At 50.9% G+C, this 17462-nt stretch overlaps 1 protein-coding gene across 6 annotated transcripts in view; it reads right to left on the reverse strand.

Moving 5' to 3' along the window:
* Nucleotides 1-1982: 1982 nt before the first annotated feature.
* The window catches only part of TCF7 (transcription factor 7), a 69798-nt gene continuing 54318 nt past the window's right edge, over nucleotides 1983-17462 (reverse strand). For 2 of the 6 annotated variants that reach the window (XM_064672223.1, XM_064672224.1), the window contains exons 6-12: nucleotides 14288-14374; nucleotides 12529-12639; nucleotides 12138-12300; nucleotides 11814-11921; nucleotides 9896-9944; nucleotides 8051-8123; nucleotides 1983-4011 (exon numbers count right to left, since the gene is read on the reverse strand). In XM_064672223.1, the coding sequence (XP_064528293.1) occupies nucleotides 3696-4011; nucleotides 8051-8123; nucleotides 9896-9944; nucleotides 11814-11921; nucleotides 12138-12300; nucleotides 12529-12639; nucleotides 14288-14374 (907 nt within the window). In that variant the 3' untranslated portion in view covers nucleotides 1983-3695. The remainder of the gene's footprint in view (nucleotides 4012-8050; nucleotides 8124-9895; nucleotides 9945-11813; nucleotides 11922-12137; nucleotides 12301-12528; nucleotides 12640-14287; nucleotides 14375-17462) is intronic. The other 4 variants (XM_064672225.1, XM_064672226.1, XM_064672227.1 and 1 more) reach the window with 3 other exon arrangements.

Below are 17462 nucleotides of genomic sequence, written 5' to 3' on the forward strand. Positions count from 1 at the left end.
TTTCCCACTGTTAAACTTTCTGTTGCTGTTTAACTTGCATGGTGCTTCCTTATTTTTTTTTTTTTTTAAAGTCATGGCATGATCAGGGATCAGGCTTCTCTTGGCTGAAGGGATTAATTGTGGGGGAAGGCTGGGTATCAGTAGGGATTGTAGAAGAAGGTGTATTTCTTTTTACTCTTGCTTTACTGTTGCAGTCTTACCCATTGAAGACTACTGGCAGTTATTCTAAAAACTATTCATACATGCAAATGCTGAAGGGAAAAAAAAAAGGCAAGCAGGAATCCTCTTGAATGCTAAGAAACAGTTATTTGAGAGTTTGAGAGGATTATAATTTCCAGTGGCCTCTTTTGAACAGCCAGTCTGGCAATTACTTTATTTATAAAGCTATAAACATATTTTGAACATAAAAGCCAAAAAATACAAACTCAGTGAAGTAAAAAAATTACAACAAATGATGGATAGTCATTGGACAAATGAAAGTACAGCTGCAAAACATTTATCCCTGCTACATACATACAGTGATTTTACTTGGTTTAATGAAGTGGTACTTCCATGACTTCTACATTCAAACTGATTTCAGGAATTCAAATGTGTATTTCAGGAAGAGTTAAAATTGCTGAAAATAACTAAAAAATTCTTGTTGAGATAAAAATGTAAGGGCAAAGTTTTCCTTCTATTAAAAAAGAATATTAACACAAAATAGCAACACTTCATATAGCAGTTCTAAAGACACTTTTTTTGGTATTAATAAGAGTAACTTTGTTTTGGCATCAGTTATCAGCTGTGGGGCATGGAACAGAAGTCAGTTGTGCTGTTTTGTCTTGGAAAGGGGCAGCTTAGAAGATATCTCTTCTGTGTTTTGGGATTAAAAATAAGCCAATTTTCTGTTACCCCAGTATGAACTGATTACAGCATATCACAAGGGGGTGTTCTGAGTTTATCCTGTGGGTCAGTCTGGCTATAACCTGTATGTACAGAGCAGAGCATGGGCAGGATGAGTCTGTGGTGGAGATGGGTGTAAGTGCTCCAGCTCTGGAAATGCTTCTGTGCCACCAGGGCACGAGGAAGGGCTCCTGGAGAGGGGAGTGGTACTTCCACTAAGGAGATTTGGCAGCAGTGGGGTGGAATAACGATGAGAGGAGGCTGTAATGCAGACGGGCCTCTTGCTGGTCAGGGCAGGGACCACAACACCGAGGAGGGGCCAGAGGAGCCTTGAAATAATGGGAGAAAGTCCCAGAGTGTGAAATGAGTGAGGGCTGCTCTGGGTGCTCGCGCTGCCTCCTCCTCGGCCAGGTTAATACTGATCAGGGCCTTCCCCTCAGCTCCCTCTGCTCTTACTCACACCCATCTGCTTTTCCTTTACACCTGCCTTTGCTTTGCTGCTAAGTTCCATCTTCCATCCCACCACCGAGTACCAGTGGGGTGTTGAGTTACACCAGCTTTACACCCGGTGTGGGGCTGGTCTGTCGCCTGTGGTGTTCCCTTGTACAGCACCTTACAGCAGAGGGGCTCACAGCAACAGATGCTGAGCTGAGACATGGCCATTTTTTTAAAAAAACACTTTGTCTTGTTTCTTTTTTAAATCAAGTGATTGGAGAGACCATGTCAGATCTGGCAAAAGTCTGCTGAGTTCCTCTGTTCAGCACTGGAACATGCTGTTGGCTAAGCTTGCCAAAATAATTTAAAATGAGCAGATTGCATATTGATCTAGTGCTATGTAATTAACCCTGTGAGTGCAGTCAGTACAGGTGGCATTGGGTCAGGTAATGCTACTTCTCTGAGGGTTAAAATGGTTCAAACTTTCGAATGACTCTTTGCAAACTCATCAGGTTTGTGCACGTAGCTTTCAGTCAGTGCTTCTGAAGTTACATTTACACAGGAGAGGAATAAAGCAATAGGTTTAGATCTTCTAAACTAAAACCAGAAAAAAAAAATCTACACTGCTGTAAGCAAAACTACCTAAATAAAGGGAATAAACCCAAAGCTGCTCTATAGACTAATCAGGTTTGGCTTTTTTTTTTTTTTTTTTAAATTTTAAATCTTTGAGGCGTAAACTTGTTTAAAAAGTTATGTTTAGTCCAATGTAAAAAATTAGGGTTTGTGTTTTTGCGTTAAGAAAAAAAAATATAAAAATATTTTGTACATTATAAAGGTCATCTTAAATTTCTCGCAGTTCTACAATAATATTACTACATAATTTGTATTCAGTACTCCAGAACCTATCTATCAAATAGGAAAAAAATAGACCCCCCTCTTCCTTTGTGTGGTGTCATTTTTCTCTTCAGCAGTCTGGAATATATTTCTTTCAAGCAGGAAAAAAAATTGCACTGGACTAGATTGTGACCTCTATGAGAAGTCTGTAAACCTGAAGTAAATCCAGAACTTGGAATTATTTGGGATTTACACCAGTTCGGGGAGATCATAATCCGTCCACAGTGTTTTTTGTTTATCAAACTCAAAATATAAATACAACACCAGAAACCGGCAAACGTTTTCAAGCTGGAGAGAACACATCAACATTTGGCGTCGTCATGGGGGTGGAGGGAGAATCTTTCAGAAAAAGCTAGAATAACGGTTTTTTAAAAAGTTACACACTGAATCATGAAAAGCAGGGTTCTGATCTCACCGAGGGTTCGATCTCACTGAGGGTACGGACAGACTTGGCCTGCAGCCAAGGGCAGGGCAGTGCTGCTCTCCCGGGGCTGGCGGAGCTGTGCTGGGGCAGAGCTCACCCCTCTCCCCAGAGCCCCTGCTCAGCACGAGGGGCCACCTGGGCCAGTGGGATCCTCAGGGCCTTGCCCATGGCCCACCCTGCCAGGGCCGCCCCTGTGGAGGGGCTCAGTCAGTCAGGGCCTGCAGCATCACACAGGGATTCCTGAGGCTTTGCCCAGCCTGTCTGGTGGGATTTCTGACCGTCCTCATCTGCAGAAGACAATCTCTAACAGCCAGGGAGACCCTGCCCCTGACCAGTGCCCCCAGTGACCATCAGCCCTTCCTGGGGTCAGTCCATGCTCCTTCTGCTGGTGCTGCACCACCGTGGAATGGGACACGTCTGTGTTGCCTGTAAACAATATCTTCCTGTTCTCAAACAAGAAGTGTAAAAAATTCCCCTGGTTGGTTGAAGTATTTCATTTCTCTATGAACCCGGTCAGATCAGAGCGCTGGCACCGCTACAGTTACTTTTCAGACAGAAGGGCTTTTAAAAAACGCTCCTATTCCAGCTTTTCCAGCTCCATGGTGGAATGGCTGGGAGAGATCCGTGAGTGACTACACTTTGAAGCAGCTCAGAGGGCAGGGGGTGGAAGCCAGGCTTAGATGGACAGCACCTACCACCTACAGCAGCAAGCTGGGGACTGGGCTCTGCTCTCCGCCACACTGCCAGATAATGCAGTAAAAAAACAAAACAAAACCCCAAACAAAACAAAACAAAAAAAGCAGCACAGGGCAGGGACAAAAGGCTTGTTTACTTATCAGCACTTTAAATTTTGGCAAGTACTTATTTTTGAAAAAAATTTTTTTTTTTTTTGAAATTGCTTTTCTACCTTTATCACCCGTCCCCTCCAAAAACAACCAACCCCAACCAGAGGAGTTTTTCCATCATCCTCAGGGTCATCCCGTTGCGTGTTTGACGGTGAGCTGGGGGTTCGGCCGGGCCCCTGGTCCTTGTCCGGAGGAGCCGGGCGGGCGGGCAGGGACTATGTCCCCGCGGGGGCACGGCTGTGCGCGGGGGACGCGGCCGCGGAGCGCCGGGAGCCGGGTCTGGAGGGGCCGGAGCCGGGTCTGGAGGGGCCGGAGGCGGGCGGGAGCTGCGCGGGCACCGGGCGGGGGTCGGGCTGGTCGCGGTGCGCGGGGTCGGCGGGGGCTGCGAGCTGCTCTGACGGGAAGGCGGAGGGGAGGCATCGGAGTGCGTCCGGAGGGGATGGAGGCGAGTCTATAGCACTTCCATCGGAAGAAACTGGGCTGGCACAGCGTCCTTCTCCTTGTAGGTACCGAATGCACTTCTTTTTCCTCCTGGAACAGCGGGGAGAGAGGGCTCGGTCAGTGACGGGGGGGTCACCGGCAGCCCCGGTGCTGCAGCGCTGCGGGGACACCGCCAGGAGGCGCCGGGAAAGGATCCAAGGGAAAGGGTCCGAGGGAAAGGGTTCATAGGGAAAGGGCTCGTAGGGAGAGAGTTCGAAGGGAAAGGGCTCCAAGGGAAAGGGTTCATAGGGAGAGAGTTCGAAGGGAAAGGGTTCGAAGGGAGAGGGTTCGAAGGGAAAGGGCTCCAAAGGAAAGGGCTCCAAGGGAAAGGGTTCACAGGGAAAGGGTTCGAAGGGAGAGGGTTCAAAGGAAAATGGTTTGTAGGGAGAGGGTTCCAAGGGAAAGGGGTTTAAAGGGAAAAGCATTCCAAGGGAAAGGGTTCGAAGGAAAAGGGTTCCAAGGGAAAGGGTTCCAAGGGAACAGGGTTTGAAGGGAAAACGGTTCAAAGGAAATAGGGTTTGAAGGGAAAAGGGTTCCAAGGGAAAGGGGTTTGCCAGTAACGTGGGGAGAGGAGGAGGTCATGAAACCAAAATCAAAAAACAGTAATAAAAATGAAAATAGAAAAAAAAAAAGAGAAATAATAACTCCCAAAATAATAATAAAAATAAAACCCGCAAAATGAAAATAATAATAAAAAATGGAGCAATATAAAATAATAAAATAAGAATATAAATAATAATAATAATAAACACGACAAAAATAATAAAACCCCAAACAAGAATTAAAAGCAGCCCGGGAGGTCACTCCTCACCAGCCACCACCCCGACTCCTCAAATTCCGGGAGTCTGTGTGGGGTGACCACCTCATGAGTTCAGGACCAAAGCACTGCCCCCCCGGGGTCACCCTTCCCCACAGAGCCCACCAGGGCCCACGGGACACACGTGTGCTGGTGCCAGGGGGCAGTCACACCCCTGTGCTCAGCAGTGCTGGGTGGGACACTGCCCTTCACACCAGCCCTGGCTTTTCTCCTCCCAAAATCTGAAGGTTCCAAGAGCCCATTTCCCAGCACTTTCCTAGACTTGTGCACAGTATCATCTACTGGTTTGGTTGGAAGGGACCATAAAGCTCATCCTGTTTCAACCCCGTGCCATGGGCAGGGACACTCCACTAGACCGGGTTGCTCCAAGCCTTGTCCAACCTGGTCTGAGCTCTCAGCTCTTCTTTTGGCAGCAGGAGCCCCTGCTCTCAGCTATTTGTGCATCTCTAAGTATTTCCCAGACACTCCCACCTCCAAGAACAACTCAGTGATGCAGCTGAGTGGAAAGTGCTCAACAGAGATTCAGGAGGAGGGAAGGAAATGGCCTGGGACTGGCTGGAGGTGGTCAGAGGCTGTCTGAGGTGTTGCTTTGGATGCTGGAGCAGTCCAGGTACAAAATGACAGATTTGGCAGCAGGACCTGAGTGGCCCTGCAATGGTGCCAGACTCAGTTCCACGCTCCCATTCTGTGGAGTGTGACACACAGAGCTCAGCAGCTGGGGAAGGATTCACTGACCAAAAGGGTTTTTCCAGGAAGTACCCCATGGCAGCTCTCCTCCCCCAGCCCTGCTCTTCTGGCAAGAAGCCCACTGGGACTGGGAAGGTCCTGAAGACAGCAGCACCTCAGAGCAAGGACCAGCCTCCCCTCATCCCTCCTGGAGAAGATGCTCAGGTTTCCCATTTGTTTGGATGTCACGATTTGGGGGTCTCAAAAATCCAAGTCACAAATCATTCTGGCTGTAGCTGGTTTAGGACACGATTCCTCCACATCCCTGGACAGTTCTGTTCAGTGTTTACCCTGAACTCCAGGTGTCATCTCATGCACCTGATTGTTTTAACTACCCCTGGCTGTCCAGAGTCAGTCCCTCACACTGTTTTGTCTTTTACACACTCTGCTGAGCTGGTTTTCCTTCTCTCCATGTGACAGATCCCTCATGTCACTTGCTGTGGGTCCTTGAGCACCTCTGCACAGATCCTCAAACAAAAGAGCCCTCAAGATGTCACCTTAACAGTAGCGAGGGGACAATTCCTCTGCTGGAGATGGCATTAATGACTTTACAGCTAAAACAGGTAGAAGAACATCTTCCTCCCACCCAGCTCCCTGCCTTGGCTGTCTCATTTGAGGAAAACAGATCAAATGAGAACTCGCTAATGCGGGCACACACCTTTCTTTGATCTCCCTAATGAAAAACCAGACAGTGTGAGAATGTGTATGAACTAGTCCACTATTAAACATGACTTTCACTGGATGTGAACAGGAGCAGTGCTGTTACTGCTGTCAGTGCCATCGTTAGCGTGGTGACCCAATTAATGCGATAGAAACACAACGGCCTGGCTTTAACTCGCAGGGTATTTTCCATGGGTGGTAATTCCCCAGGGCAGACAGGCCTGAGGAGGAGCTGTGTTTCCCACAGACACCTCAGGAGTAGCTGCAGGATGGAGTTTCAACGACCTGTTTGAGATGACACGAATCTGTCCATCAATTCATTGATCTGATTTACAGCAATGGGGAGAAAAGAGCAGGTGTGATACTACAGACTGCTGATAATGGACCAGTCTGTGGGTTATGCTGAGGGGGATGGTACACAGCTAAAGGGGTTTATCTCCCTCCTTTTAGCAACTTATCCCTCTCCCTGTAGGAACTACAGCACTCTGGAGTGTTTGTCCAGGGTGTGAGGGAGAGGGTGAAAGCTCTGAAGCAGCAACCAGGTAACCTCTCCTGTGGATGGAAACCCTCCTGGGGAAGTTGTTCTCTGCAGGTGAGCAGAGCAGGCAGGACAAGAGCCCTGGAGTGTTAGTGCAGGAATTGCAGAGCAGCTCTGGCTGACCAGGGTTTGGTTACACAGGGGACACAGTAAGAGCATGCCAAGGTCTCTGAGCACTCCAGCAGCCTGTGTTAATTGGGAAGCCGTGCAGAGGAGAAGCTGAATTCAGAGTTGCAGTGGAGGCAGAGCAAAGGTGGAGGAACTGCCCACAGAGGCACAGGGTGCTCAGCCTGGCTGCAGGAGGGATGGGGGCCTCCAACAGCTCCCTCTGGACATTCAGGTATTAATGAGACACTAAGGGAGCTCTGTCCAGATTCTCAATCAGTTAAAAAATGGTGCGTGATGACACTATCTGGGGTGTAAAAGGTGAGCAGGGAGCTCTGCTGTTGTGGCACCCCGAGGTGCAGGAGGGGAGCTCACCTGGGGCTCAGCCACAGGGACCAGAGCTCGGGGTGCAGCAAAGTCTGGGCCAGATTTGGATGCACTGAATGATTTCAGTCACTTCAAGCTGCATTAAGCACATCAAGTAGTACTTTACTTCCAGCTTTTCCTACAGTTCTCAATGCATTGGTATAAAAATGTGCTGTGAATCACAGACCTCTGTCCAGGCTGGAGCCTCCCTGTGCTCCAGTGCCAGGTCCAGAAGCCCTGACGGAGCTTTTTCTGCCTGGCTGCCTTTGCAGCCCCCTGAGCCAGGCAGTACTTGGTTGATGCACTGAACTTTCCTATCTCCTGGCCATGTCCATTCCCTGGAAGCCTGAGGGGCAGGGCACTGCACTGTTTTGCTGCTCAAGGCTGTCCCACCCCACCCATGGTGGGTACTGTGAAATTTAAGGGTCAGGAAGAGCTGGATCCTGAAATACATGGTTAGCCCAGTATAAATGGGAAAAAGAAACCCACTAACTCCTCACTGCTGGCCCTAGGGTGCTGTTTATGTGATTGGAAATCACTAACGGGGGGGAAAAAGCCCCACATCAGGGTCACAGAGGTCTCCACCCTGGAAATAAGCTTTTAAGACCAGGGAATTCCATCAGCTGAGGAATATGTCCAGCACTACACCAACACTGCCCCGGGGATGTGAGAAACCCAGCGTGCAGCCTGACTGACCCCTGCAGCTCAGGCAGCAGCTCCGGAGGATGCCCAGGGAACACCCAGGGAACACCCAGGGAACACCCAGGGAACACCCATCCCCGCCCGGCCGGAGCTGCCCCCGCCGGCACCGGGAGGACCCTGGAGCTGCACCCACTGTCCCAGGAGCACCCCAGCAGCGAGGAGATGCCGATACACACCTGCACGGGCCGCACCAGTCCGTTTGTTGGTTGAGGCCAAAGCGAGCTCTGCATTTCTTAGGAGAGGCAGGATCTGAACACAGAAGCATGCGCGGCGAGAGTGGGCAAGGCAGAGGCACAAAGAGGAGGAGGAGCAGGAGGAAGAAAAGAGGCAACATCATTTTAGCCACTTGAACACACGACTAACAGACTACAATCCCATTTTTTTTTTTCCTGCTGGCACCACCTCTCCTGGAAAAAAGTGATCGTTAGGCAAATATCGGTGATCACTGCTGGCAGCTGGAGGAGGAGGTTTGGGAAACAGCTCTGGGAAACGTGGGCAATTACGGGGAAATCCACGGACCTTCGAATTTCTTAAGTTTGGAGATGCTGCCAAATCCCAGAGGCGCTACCTGGCTCCTGTGTCTGCATCCTTACCTGCTCCCTGCCTTCCCAGCAGCGACTGCCAGGGCTGCCAGCGAGCTCGGACTGCGCACAGAAGAAAGAGGAGGAAACGTTGCAGAAGCAGCTGAAAGCAGAGTTAGCACCGAGGAGACCTAGGCCAGGTTATTCCACTCTGTCCCCCCAATCATTCCCCTTCCAGTTTCAATGGAAAAACTCTTCTCCATGGCCTTTCTAAAATGTTGCAGTTTTACTGTTTAATTATGGGACTCATTAGGGTGAAGCCCTATTTGCTTTCAGGCACATCCTGTTTTTCTCTAGTGCTGTGAATGGGATTTGAACAGCACATTTCTGTGCTGGATTCAGCCTCCCTCTCTCAGGGAGGCTGTTGTGTGTGACCAGCAGTTGGTTTCAATCCATTATCATTTTTGTATCACACAGACAGGACATATATAGGGATACATAAATATATATACACACTACATATAAACCTGAAAACTTGTACTCCCTTTATCAGTCTAGATACTGAGTAAGATCAGTAGTGTTAATTAAAGTGAAGATATAACTGCGGTACAGTCATGGAACTGCTTTTTAGGGACAATTTGAAGATGTCATCCGGTGGTGATTCATTAAATTAATAAATTTGCTTAGATAGCCAATAGCTTATCATATGGATGGCACAGTTTCATCCAGAAGTAAGAGCAATGAGCAGTAATGGACTGGTGAGCTGGAGTGTGGGAAGAGCTCTTTGTGACTCTACAGGCAATCCCAGAATGGAGACACTGGGAAAAACAGTCTAAATTCATGTATACGTGATGCCACAGTGGGCAAGGACAGTCTCTTGATGGTTTATAACGAATATTTATTGGTATAGATATTATTTGTTCCTGATATGGCAGAAATACTTCAGAAATCAGCCCAGGAATAGCTTTGGATGATGGGGATATGTCTGAAATCTGTCAAAGGGGCCTTTCCTCATCAGCACTGGGGTGCAGGGAGGCAGCTGGCACTGGGTTTTAGTATGACTTTGCTTCAACCTTGGTTACTTTGAAAAGAAAACCAAACTTGGGGGAGCCCCATGGGTGATCTTCAATCCTGTCACTGCATTTCATCCCACCCACACTCCTGATGCATTTGAGAGCTTTCTTTAATTGATGACACTGATGGGGACATGCACCCTGGATGTTTTCAATAAATTAAGTTTAGTGATAGCTTATATGAAGTTACACACTCGCCAAAATCTAATCTTTTCCGCTTTCACACACTCCCCATCTTCTAATTCAAACACGTCCATGAAAAAGTCACAGAAATGTTAATTTGCCATTTCTTAAAAAATATAATAAATGTGTGTTTCTCTGGTTAAGCTCAGGAGAATAAAGGAAAACATGGTAAAACACAACAACTGCTTTGGATTATCCCCTCTGAGCGGGAATGCAGGGACAGCCACCCCACACACGCGTTTACCTGAGTTGGAATCTTGCTGCTTTTCCCGTGTTCGTCTCTTCTTTTTCCCCTGGGAAATCAAAGGAAAGGCTGTTATCTGTGCTCCAGGAGAAGGAGGGTGCTGTGCAGGGTGTTTGGGGCTGGACTGGTGCTGCTGGCTCAGCCCACTCCAGGGAGAGATGAACTGAGAAAGGCTGCAAAGGGACTGCTCCACTTTATCTGATGCTCCTGCTGTATTCTTATTCCTCTTCCTTCTTTATGTTTCTAAAAAACCCTCGGCCCATTTTAGCACCTTCCCTGTTTCCAAAATGTGCTTTACTGTGGTGCCTTATACCCAAACAGAAACTGCTCCTTAACGTTCCCTGATTTCAAACGGGAAAGAACGTTTAAGGAAATCCCCAGAAACTGATTTTCAAATCACACTGACCTATTTCAGTGCTTTTGCAGCTCTGGACCCATCTTTCGTTCTTCTTTCACTAACAAGAAAGCCCTATTTTATCCCCAAACTGCCTCTCTTGATTCACAAGACGCAGCAACTCCCCTCCTGCCCTAATGAGCTGATTAATGAGGGCACAGCGGCGCAGGAGCAAATCTGGCTGTGAGGAGCAGCAGCTCACAGGGCTGCCTTTGACCTGTGACTTTTTATATGACTTCTTGTGGTTTGAGTGAAGGTGGAAAGCTCTGAGCTGTGGTGAGCTTTTTCTTCAGTGGGGGAGCAACTGTATTTCCTGCCCAATATCCGCATCACGTGCTGCAGAAGTGACCTACATTCCTCCTCCTCCTTCTCCTCCTCCTCCTCCCTGCTGAAGCTCCGCAGAGAAAAGCATCTCTTCAACAACCACAACAGCCAAACCAGCTGGTCTGCAATGCTGGGAGGACCAATATCCATCTTCTGGAGCAAGGAACCAGCCCGTGATTCCCCAAGGAACCAGATGAATGAAGATACAGGTTGAGATTTCCATGGAGGGTGTGCTTGGTCTTGGTGCCGTGCCCTCCAGGTGTTAATGTCCTCCAGATGTGTGCCCACCAAAATGTGGGCTGGGGGTCTCCCCTCACCTCTGCTTTTTCTGCATCATCTCTGCCCTCTGTTTTTTAGGGGGTTTTGGGGTGGTTTGGGCTCTTTAAGGGTGTTTTCCTGCCCTTGGTGGAGTTTGGGCTTTCTGGAAGGAGGGCTGTGGTCAGTGTGGGATGGATGGGAGCCCACTGGGCAGCTCCCAGGGGAAAGAAACTGTGAGGGAAATTATGGAGCCTTAGATCGAAGGGACAGAGTCCTTGAGTGGATGGACAGACCTCTGAAGACTTATGTGTGCTTCTCTTCAGGTCTCTAACGAGCTCATTAGGCACAACAGTCAAGAAAGTCACAAGGAAAAACCCTTTTCAAAAATATCCACTATTTTAAACCACAGAATACTAAAATGGTTTGGGTTGGAGGGGACCTTAAATATATCCTACAATCCTGTTTCAAACCCCTGCCATGGGCAGGGACACCCTCCACTAGCCCAGGTTGCTCCAAACCGTGTCCAACCTGGCCTTGAACACTTTCAGAGATCAGGCAGCCACAGCTTCTCTGGGCAACCTCCCTCCCTTACCACCCTCACAGATACCTCAGCTGCTGCCCAAGATGTTTTATGTTTCCATAAAACTGTATTTCCAAGGACCATCCCCATCACTTCAAAGCTCCTCTTCCTTACTCCTTGTATTTGCTTGGACAATAAGCAGACAAACACCTGTGGTAGCTGGGGCTGTACCATTCATCCTATAGACAGGCAATAAACCAGGAGGGTGCTCCAAATACTCCTCAAATGTGAATTCCCACAGCGCTGGTGCCACCAGGAACCTGCCTGTGCCAGGCGGGCTGTTTGGCAAACACCAGCTGTCACCCCCGGGGTCATCTGGGGCCATGCCAAGGGAAGGGGGCCCGAGCAGGGCGGGCACTCACGTAGTTGTCTCTGGCAGACCAGCCAGGGTAGAGCTGCATGTGGAGCTGCCGTTCCTTGCGAGCCAGTTCGTAGTACTTGGCCTGTTCCTCCCGGGACAGCGCGTGCCACTGCAGGGACACACACGGAGCAGTGAGACATGGCCCCCCTGCCCCCTCCCAGCCCACCCACCACGGCCATCCCGCCCCGGGGCACACCCCACCCTGCGTGTTTGAGGGATAAGAGCACCCAGCCTTGAAGCAGATGCTTGTTACATGCTGAAGAGCAGCTGCAAGGGACGGGGATGTGGCACTGGGGGGGTGGTGCTGGGCCCCACGAGCTCTCACCCTCCTTCCCAAGATCTGGTTGATGGCAGCACTCTCCTTCAGGGTGCACTCGGCGATGACTTTCGCCCGCATTTCTTTCATATACAACATGAAAGCGTTCAGGGGCTTCTTGATAGTGGGCTTCTTGGCTTCCTTCTCTCTCTTTGGTTCTGGTTGAGGTTTCCTTGGTGGGACCAAAGGAGGAGCTGTCAGCATCAGAGCCACCCCCCAGCCTGGCTCAGCAGAAAACTGCCCCTCAAACCAACCCGACAGTGGGGGGCCAGAGCTCTGCACCTCAGGTGCAGACAGAGCTCGGTGTTCACCCACCCTGCCCCAAAGGGGCGTTAAGAGGGATAAATGAAATGGGTGCCAAGGTGCCGTTTCACGAGCCCTGCCTGCACTTCCAACTCACATGTTTCGGTCATAGTGCTCCATGTCCTGCTTGCCGGAGTGGGGCACGATGGCGGGGTGCGGGATGCCGGTGGTGTGCATGCCAGAGCCCAGCATCAGCGGGTGGGTGAACCTGCAACAGAGAGCGGGTGAGCCGTGCCGGGAGGGCTGTGCCGTGCCAGGGCTGTCTCACGGGATGGCACTCGGACGTGGCGGAAGCGGACGGAAAGCAGAGGACACGGAAAGCACGTGGGTGCTGCCAGGCTGGCGGGGGGTGGGCAGTGCCCACCACCCCGGGTCACCCCCGTGGGCACGCGGCTGGAAAGGAACCGGTGCCACGGCGAGGGAACCGCCCGCAGCGGGAGCCGGGCTGGCCGAGGTCCAGGGCACTTCCAACCAGCAGCTTCAGCTACTCAGATCTCTGTTGCTGCAATATCTTATTAGCACTGCACAAAGAAACAACAAGCTCAACCGGGGCTTTGGATGGGAGAGATGAGGACCACCCCACACCTTCCTTTTAACAGAAACAGCCTAAGTCTGAACACGAACCCAACTGCAACTCTAGGAGGTGCACCTTGCCTGAGCAATGCTCTCCACAACACAGGCTGAGATCATGAGAGGTCTTGCTCGCTCTCAGGCTTCATTAGCTCTCTCCGGAGTTTTGGAGGGTAAAGCCAGCACAGTCAGCTTTGCCAAGCTTGCCACTTTATGACTGCAGCTTGAGATGGCAGAATTGCCCATGGGAGATGAACTGTTCATTAGATATGCTGGCACGAAAAGAAAAGCTGTTTAATTTAATCCACCAGCACAGTCTGATCCTTATCTGACCAGGTGTACTTTCTCGGCTGCAGCACTGCTGCAAAATCCACCCCAAAATCCTGCAAGCAGGAGCTCGGGGAGGCTGCTGGGGCTCCGGGGGGAACCGTTAGCTCCTCTTGCCTTTGCCTTCGAGGCTGTGCAAGGCTGATGCCTCGTGAGCAAGGAGGGCTGGCAGCACTCCCTCCCCTCTTCTGCAGGACTAGGGGCTCCATGGATGGGGGATGAATGGCATGGATCGAGGGTTGCGTGGTTCCAGGTTTCTGCATGGCTAAGAGCTCTCATGAGTGAGGGTTTGCCTGGTTTTCCTGTGGGAAATCTCCACTAAAAGCTCTTCAGGACAACATGAAGCAGAAGCAAAAGCTGGTGCATGAGCCCACACACCCCTACGGAGCCACGGGGGCTTTGCCCAGCAGCACACCTGGAAGGGCTGGGCTCTGTCATGCCCATCCACAGGGGATGTACTGTGCTCACCTGAAGGCAGAAGCTGTGCTTTTGTCTCACAGAACTGACTTGTGCCCAATGGGAGGGCAGCAAATCACTGCCCATGGCCTGTCCTGCTTTTAAAGCTGAGACCAGGAAAACAGAGGGGTCTCTGCAGAGCAAAGCTCAGTGGTGGTGGCAGCCGGGAAACATCCAGGATTAGGGTCAGTGGCACAGAGCAAAATCCTGAGCAATGGATTCCAGCCCTTTTTCCCAATGCTGAGCTGAGGGCTGGGGTTTCTGGCTCTGTTTAGACTTCTGCTCCATTAAAACCCAACTGCTCTGCATCCTTCACCCTCGATGTTCCCCCGAGCACCCTCTGGACCAGACACTGCCTCAAAGCGCCTTCTCTCCCCACGGCTGCCCCGGGTGGGTGCGTGGCTGTCCCTGGGGGCCGTGGTCTGCTGCAAGCTCCTGCTGCACACACTGCAAGCTGCGAGAGCAGCCGAGCTGCTGCCCTGTGTCACACAGCTCATACTCACCTGGAGAAAGAAGCCCCAGCAGAAAGCGCGGACGAGTACGGCTGTCTAAATCCACATGACGGGAGCGGATAGACAGACTGGCTCTGCCTGGGATCAGGAAGAAAGAGGCTATAAAGTATCCACAGCTACGTGGTGTTTCCTAAAGATATCCTTTGCTAAGGGGACTCCGAGCACCAGTGCCCCTGGCTGGCAGGACACTCAGGCTGTCCTTTGGATTCAAGGGGCCCTGCAGGACTTGGACATTATTTTGAGAGAACCTGGGCCTTCCTACAAAGGTTGGATTTGATTCTGACCCCCCTTCCAACCCTGGTGCTGAGCAGCTCTGCAGATTTGAGTTTATCTGGTTAAAATGCAAAATGCAGAGGTGTGTGCTGAAAAATCAGCTGCTGTTGCACAGAAGAAGTTGCTAAAAAGAGCACAGCTTGACCAAAAACCTAAAGCCTGGTCAGAGTCTCTGTGCAGTGCACAAGAGGCTGCAACAGGAGGATGAACATGAGGAAGAACTTCTTTACTGTGTGGGTGACTGAGCACTGGAACAGATTGCCCAGAGAGGGTGTGGAGTCTCCCTCACTGGGGATATTCCAGGACCATCTGGATGCAATCCTTTGCCATGTGCTCTGGGATTGCCCTGCTTGAGCAGAGAGGTTGGATCAGATGACCCTCTGTGGTCCCTTCCAGCTTTACCCATTCTGTGATTCTGTGATCATGGAACTTCCTGGTGTCTGGAGAAAAAGTACCTACTCTTGTATTCAGGGATACTCTGATTTCCCCAGCATATAATTTCAAGGATGCCCATCAGTTTTAAACAGCCAAAAGCTCATTCCTTTTCAAAGTGCTTTCATACTGGGGACTGGGCATGTACCAGACCTGGAGCTGGAAATTATTTCTGAGATAGTAAAATAACTATGCAGGAAGTTCCTTGTTGTTCCCAGCAAGGGAACCCCCACATTTTCATATGGAAATAGCTCAAAAATACCTTGGCTTGTTCTGCAAACCCACCAAAAGATGCTTCCAGCCTAAAACTGCACATGGAAACTGAGATTATAGAATCACAGAGTGGTTTGGGTTGGAAGGGACCTCAAAGCCCATCTTGTTCCACCCCCTGCCATGAGCAGGCATACCTTCCACTAGTCCAGGTTGCTCCAAGCCCTGTCCAACCTGGGGCACGATGGGGTGCTTACACCTGCACTGGTGCTTGTGCTCCTCTGGCTGGGCTGCACAGAGCTGTGCCTAAAACCAGCACCAGCTATTTTCAGCTCTAATAACCAAAAACCCCACCAAAAGTCCACTATCATCAAGCGTGGTGCCCTGCAAAGGGCTGAGCTCTGGGGTTCCTGGGATTTTGCAGGGCCAAAGACAAGTTTGTGCCCTGCAGAGGAACAATGACAGTGGGGCAGCAGTCAGGCCCCTGAGCCACGCTGGGCAGGAAGGAGCTGCCCAGGGAGCTCAGGGAGCTGCTGTGCCTCGGCTTGACCGAGATCTGCAGGATCTGTGTGCAGGGAAGGAGCCGGGGCGGCGGGGCTGTTTACACCCTGCCAGGCAGGAGCCCTCTCCCACCCCTTAGATGTCGGCGGCTATAAACACACCAACAAACAGCCAAGTGCCGCCGCACCGGGAAACCCAAACAGCCTTTGAAGTTGGAGGCGGCTGCCCCAGGGCCGAGAAAACACTCGGAGCTAATCCAGAAGCGACCTGCGTTACTCCAGAGGCTGGGATACACCGGGATAGGAACAGAGTGGGGCACTCGCAGCTTCATCCGAAGTCCCTCTGAGGTGCAAATTAGTGGAGCTGTGAAATCAGCCCCGATGGTTGGGAATGCACGACTGCAGCCCGTGTCATGGAATTACAGACTGAATTGGGTTGGAAGGGACCTTAAAGCTCATCCAGTTCCACCCCCTGCCATGGGCAGGGACACCTTCCACTAGCCCAGGTTGCTCCAAGCCCTCTCCAACCTGGCCTTACCTCCAAGGATGGCACATCCACAGCCTTTCTAGGCAACCTGTGCCAGGGCCTCACCACTCTCTGAGTAAAGAACCTCTTCCTAGTGTCTAATCTAACTCTCTCCTCTTCTAGTTTAAAACTGTTCCCCCTTGTCCTATCACTATCTGCCCATATAAAAAGTCCATCTCCTTTTTTATAAGCTCCCTTTGTGTACAGGAAGGGGCTGTGAGGTCTCCTCAGAGTCTTCTCTTCTCCGGGCTGAACAGCTCCAGCTCTCTCAGTATCTGCACACTGTCACAGATGCTGGGAGGGCAGCTCAGACACAGCCATGGGGTGGCAGTGCTGGGGCTGCCGTGGCACCAACACACTCTGCCCAGGGCACAGGAGAGTCACACCATGTGCAGGTTCCTGGCCAAGGTGAACTGCCAGGCTCCATGAGCAAAACTCACTTGACTGGACTCTTGGAGGCTTTTATCCGACTGTCATCCCAGCTAATTACAGAGAGAGTGAGTGCAGCTCCTCCTCCCGAAGTGCTCGGTGAGAACAAAACCCGTTTCTGCCCAGCTCCTGCCTGCCAGCTCGTGCAGGAAAAGTTGCTTCCTGTGTGTGGCCATCCTGGCTCAGCAGCTGACTTGGTGGCACTGGCACAGGCACAGAATCATGGAATGATTGGGCTGGAAGGGACCTTAAAGACCATCCAGTTTCAACTCCCCTGCCATGGGCAGGGACACCTTCCACCAGCCCAGGTTGCTCCAAGCCCCGTCCAACCTGGCCTTGAACTCTTCCAGGGATGGGGCAGCCACAGCTCCTCTGGGATGCATCCTTGGCATGACCATCCCTGGCACACAGCCTCTGCTGCCACGAACCTGACGGGATTTGGTGCTGACACTGGTGTGCTGAGCCTCAGCTGAAAACTGGGCACTCCAGGAGTGGGTTTGAGGCTCTTTCCATAAAGTTTAGGCAAGGAAAAGAACGAGCAAAAGCTCTATTAGGCACACGTGCCTCGAGGTGCTGCTCTCTGCATGTCAGGCCGTTGGTTGCTTTACCATATCTGCTCTATTAGTCACTAATGAAGGCATCTGAGGATGCCAAACCCTGTGGATGCTAAAGAAGCTCTCAGCCATGCAAACTCCCTCTACCACCAACTACCCCACAAAATCTCCACAACAGCCACACTGCTCTAACTCCATTCTCCCAGGGCTGCCTGAACAACACTGTCCCATCCCAGGAGTGG

Source organism: Pseudopipra pipra, chromosome 15 (assembly GCF_036250125.1).
Source record: "Pseudopipra pipra isolate bDixPip1 chromosome 15, bDixPip1.hap1, whole genome shotgun sequence".
NCBI lineage: Eukaryota > Metazoa > Chordata > Aves > Passeriformes > Pipridae > Pseudopipra > Pseudopipra pipra.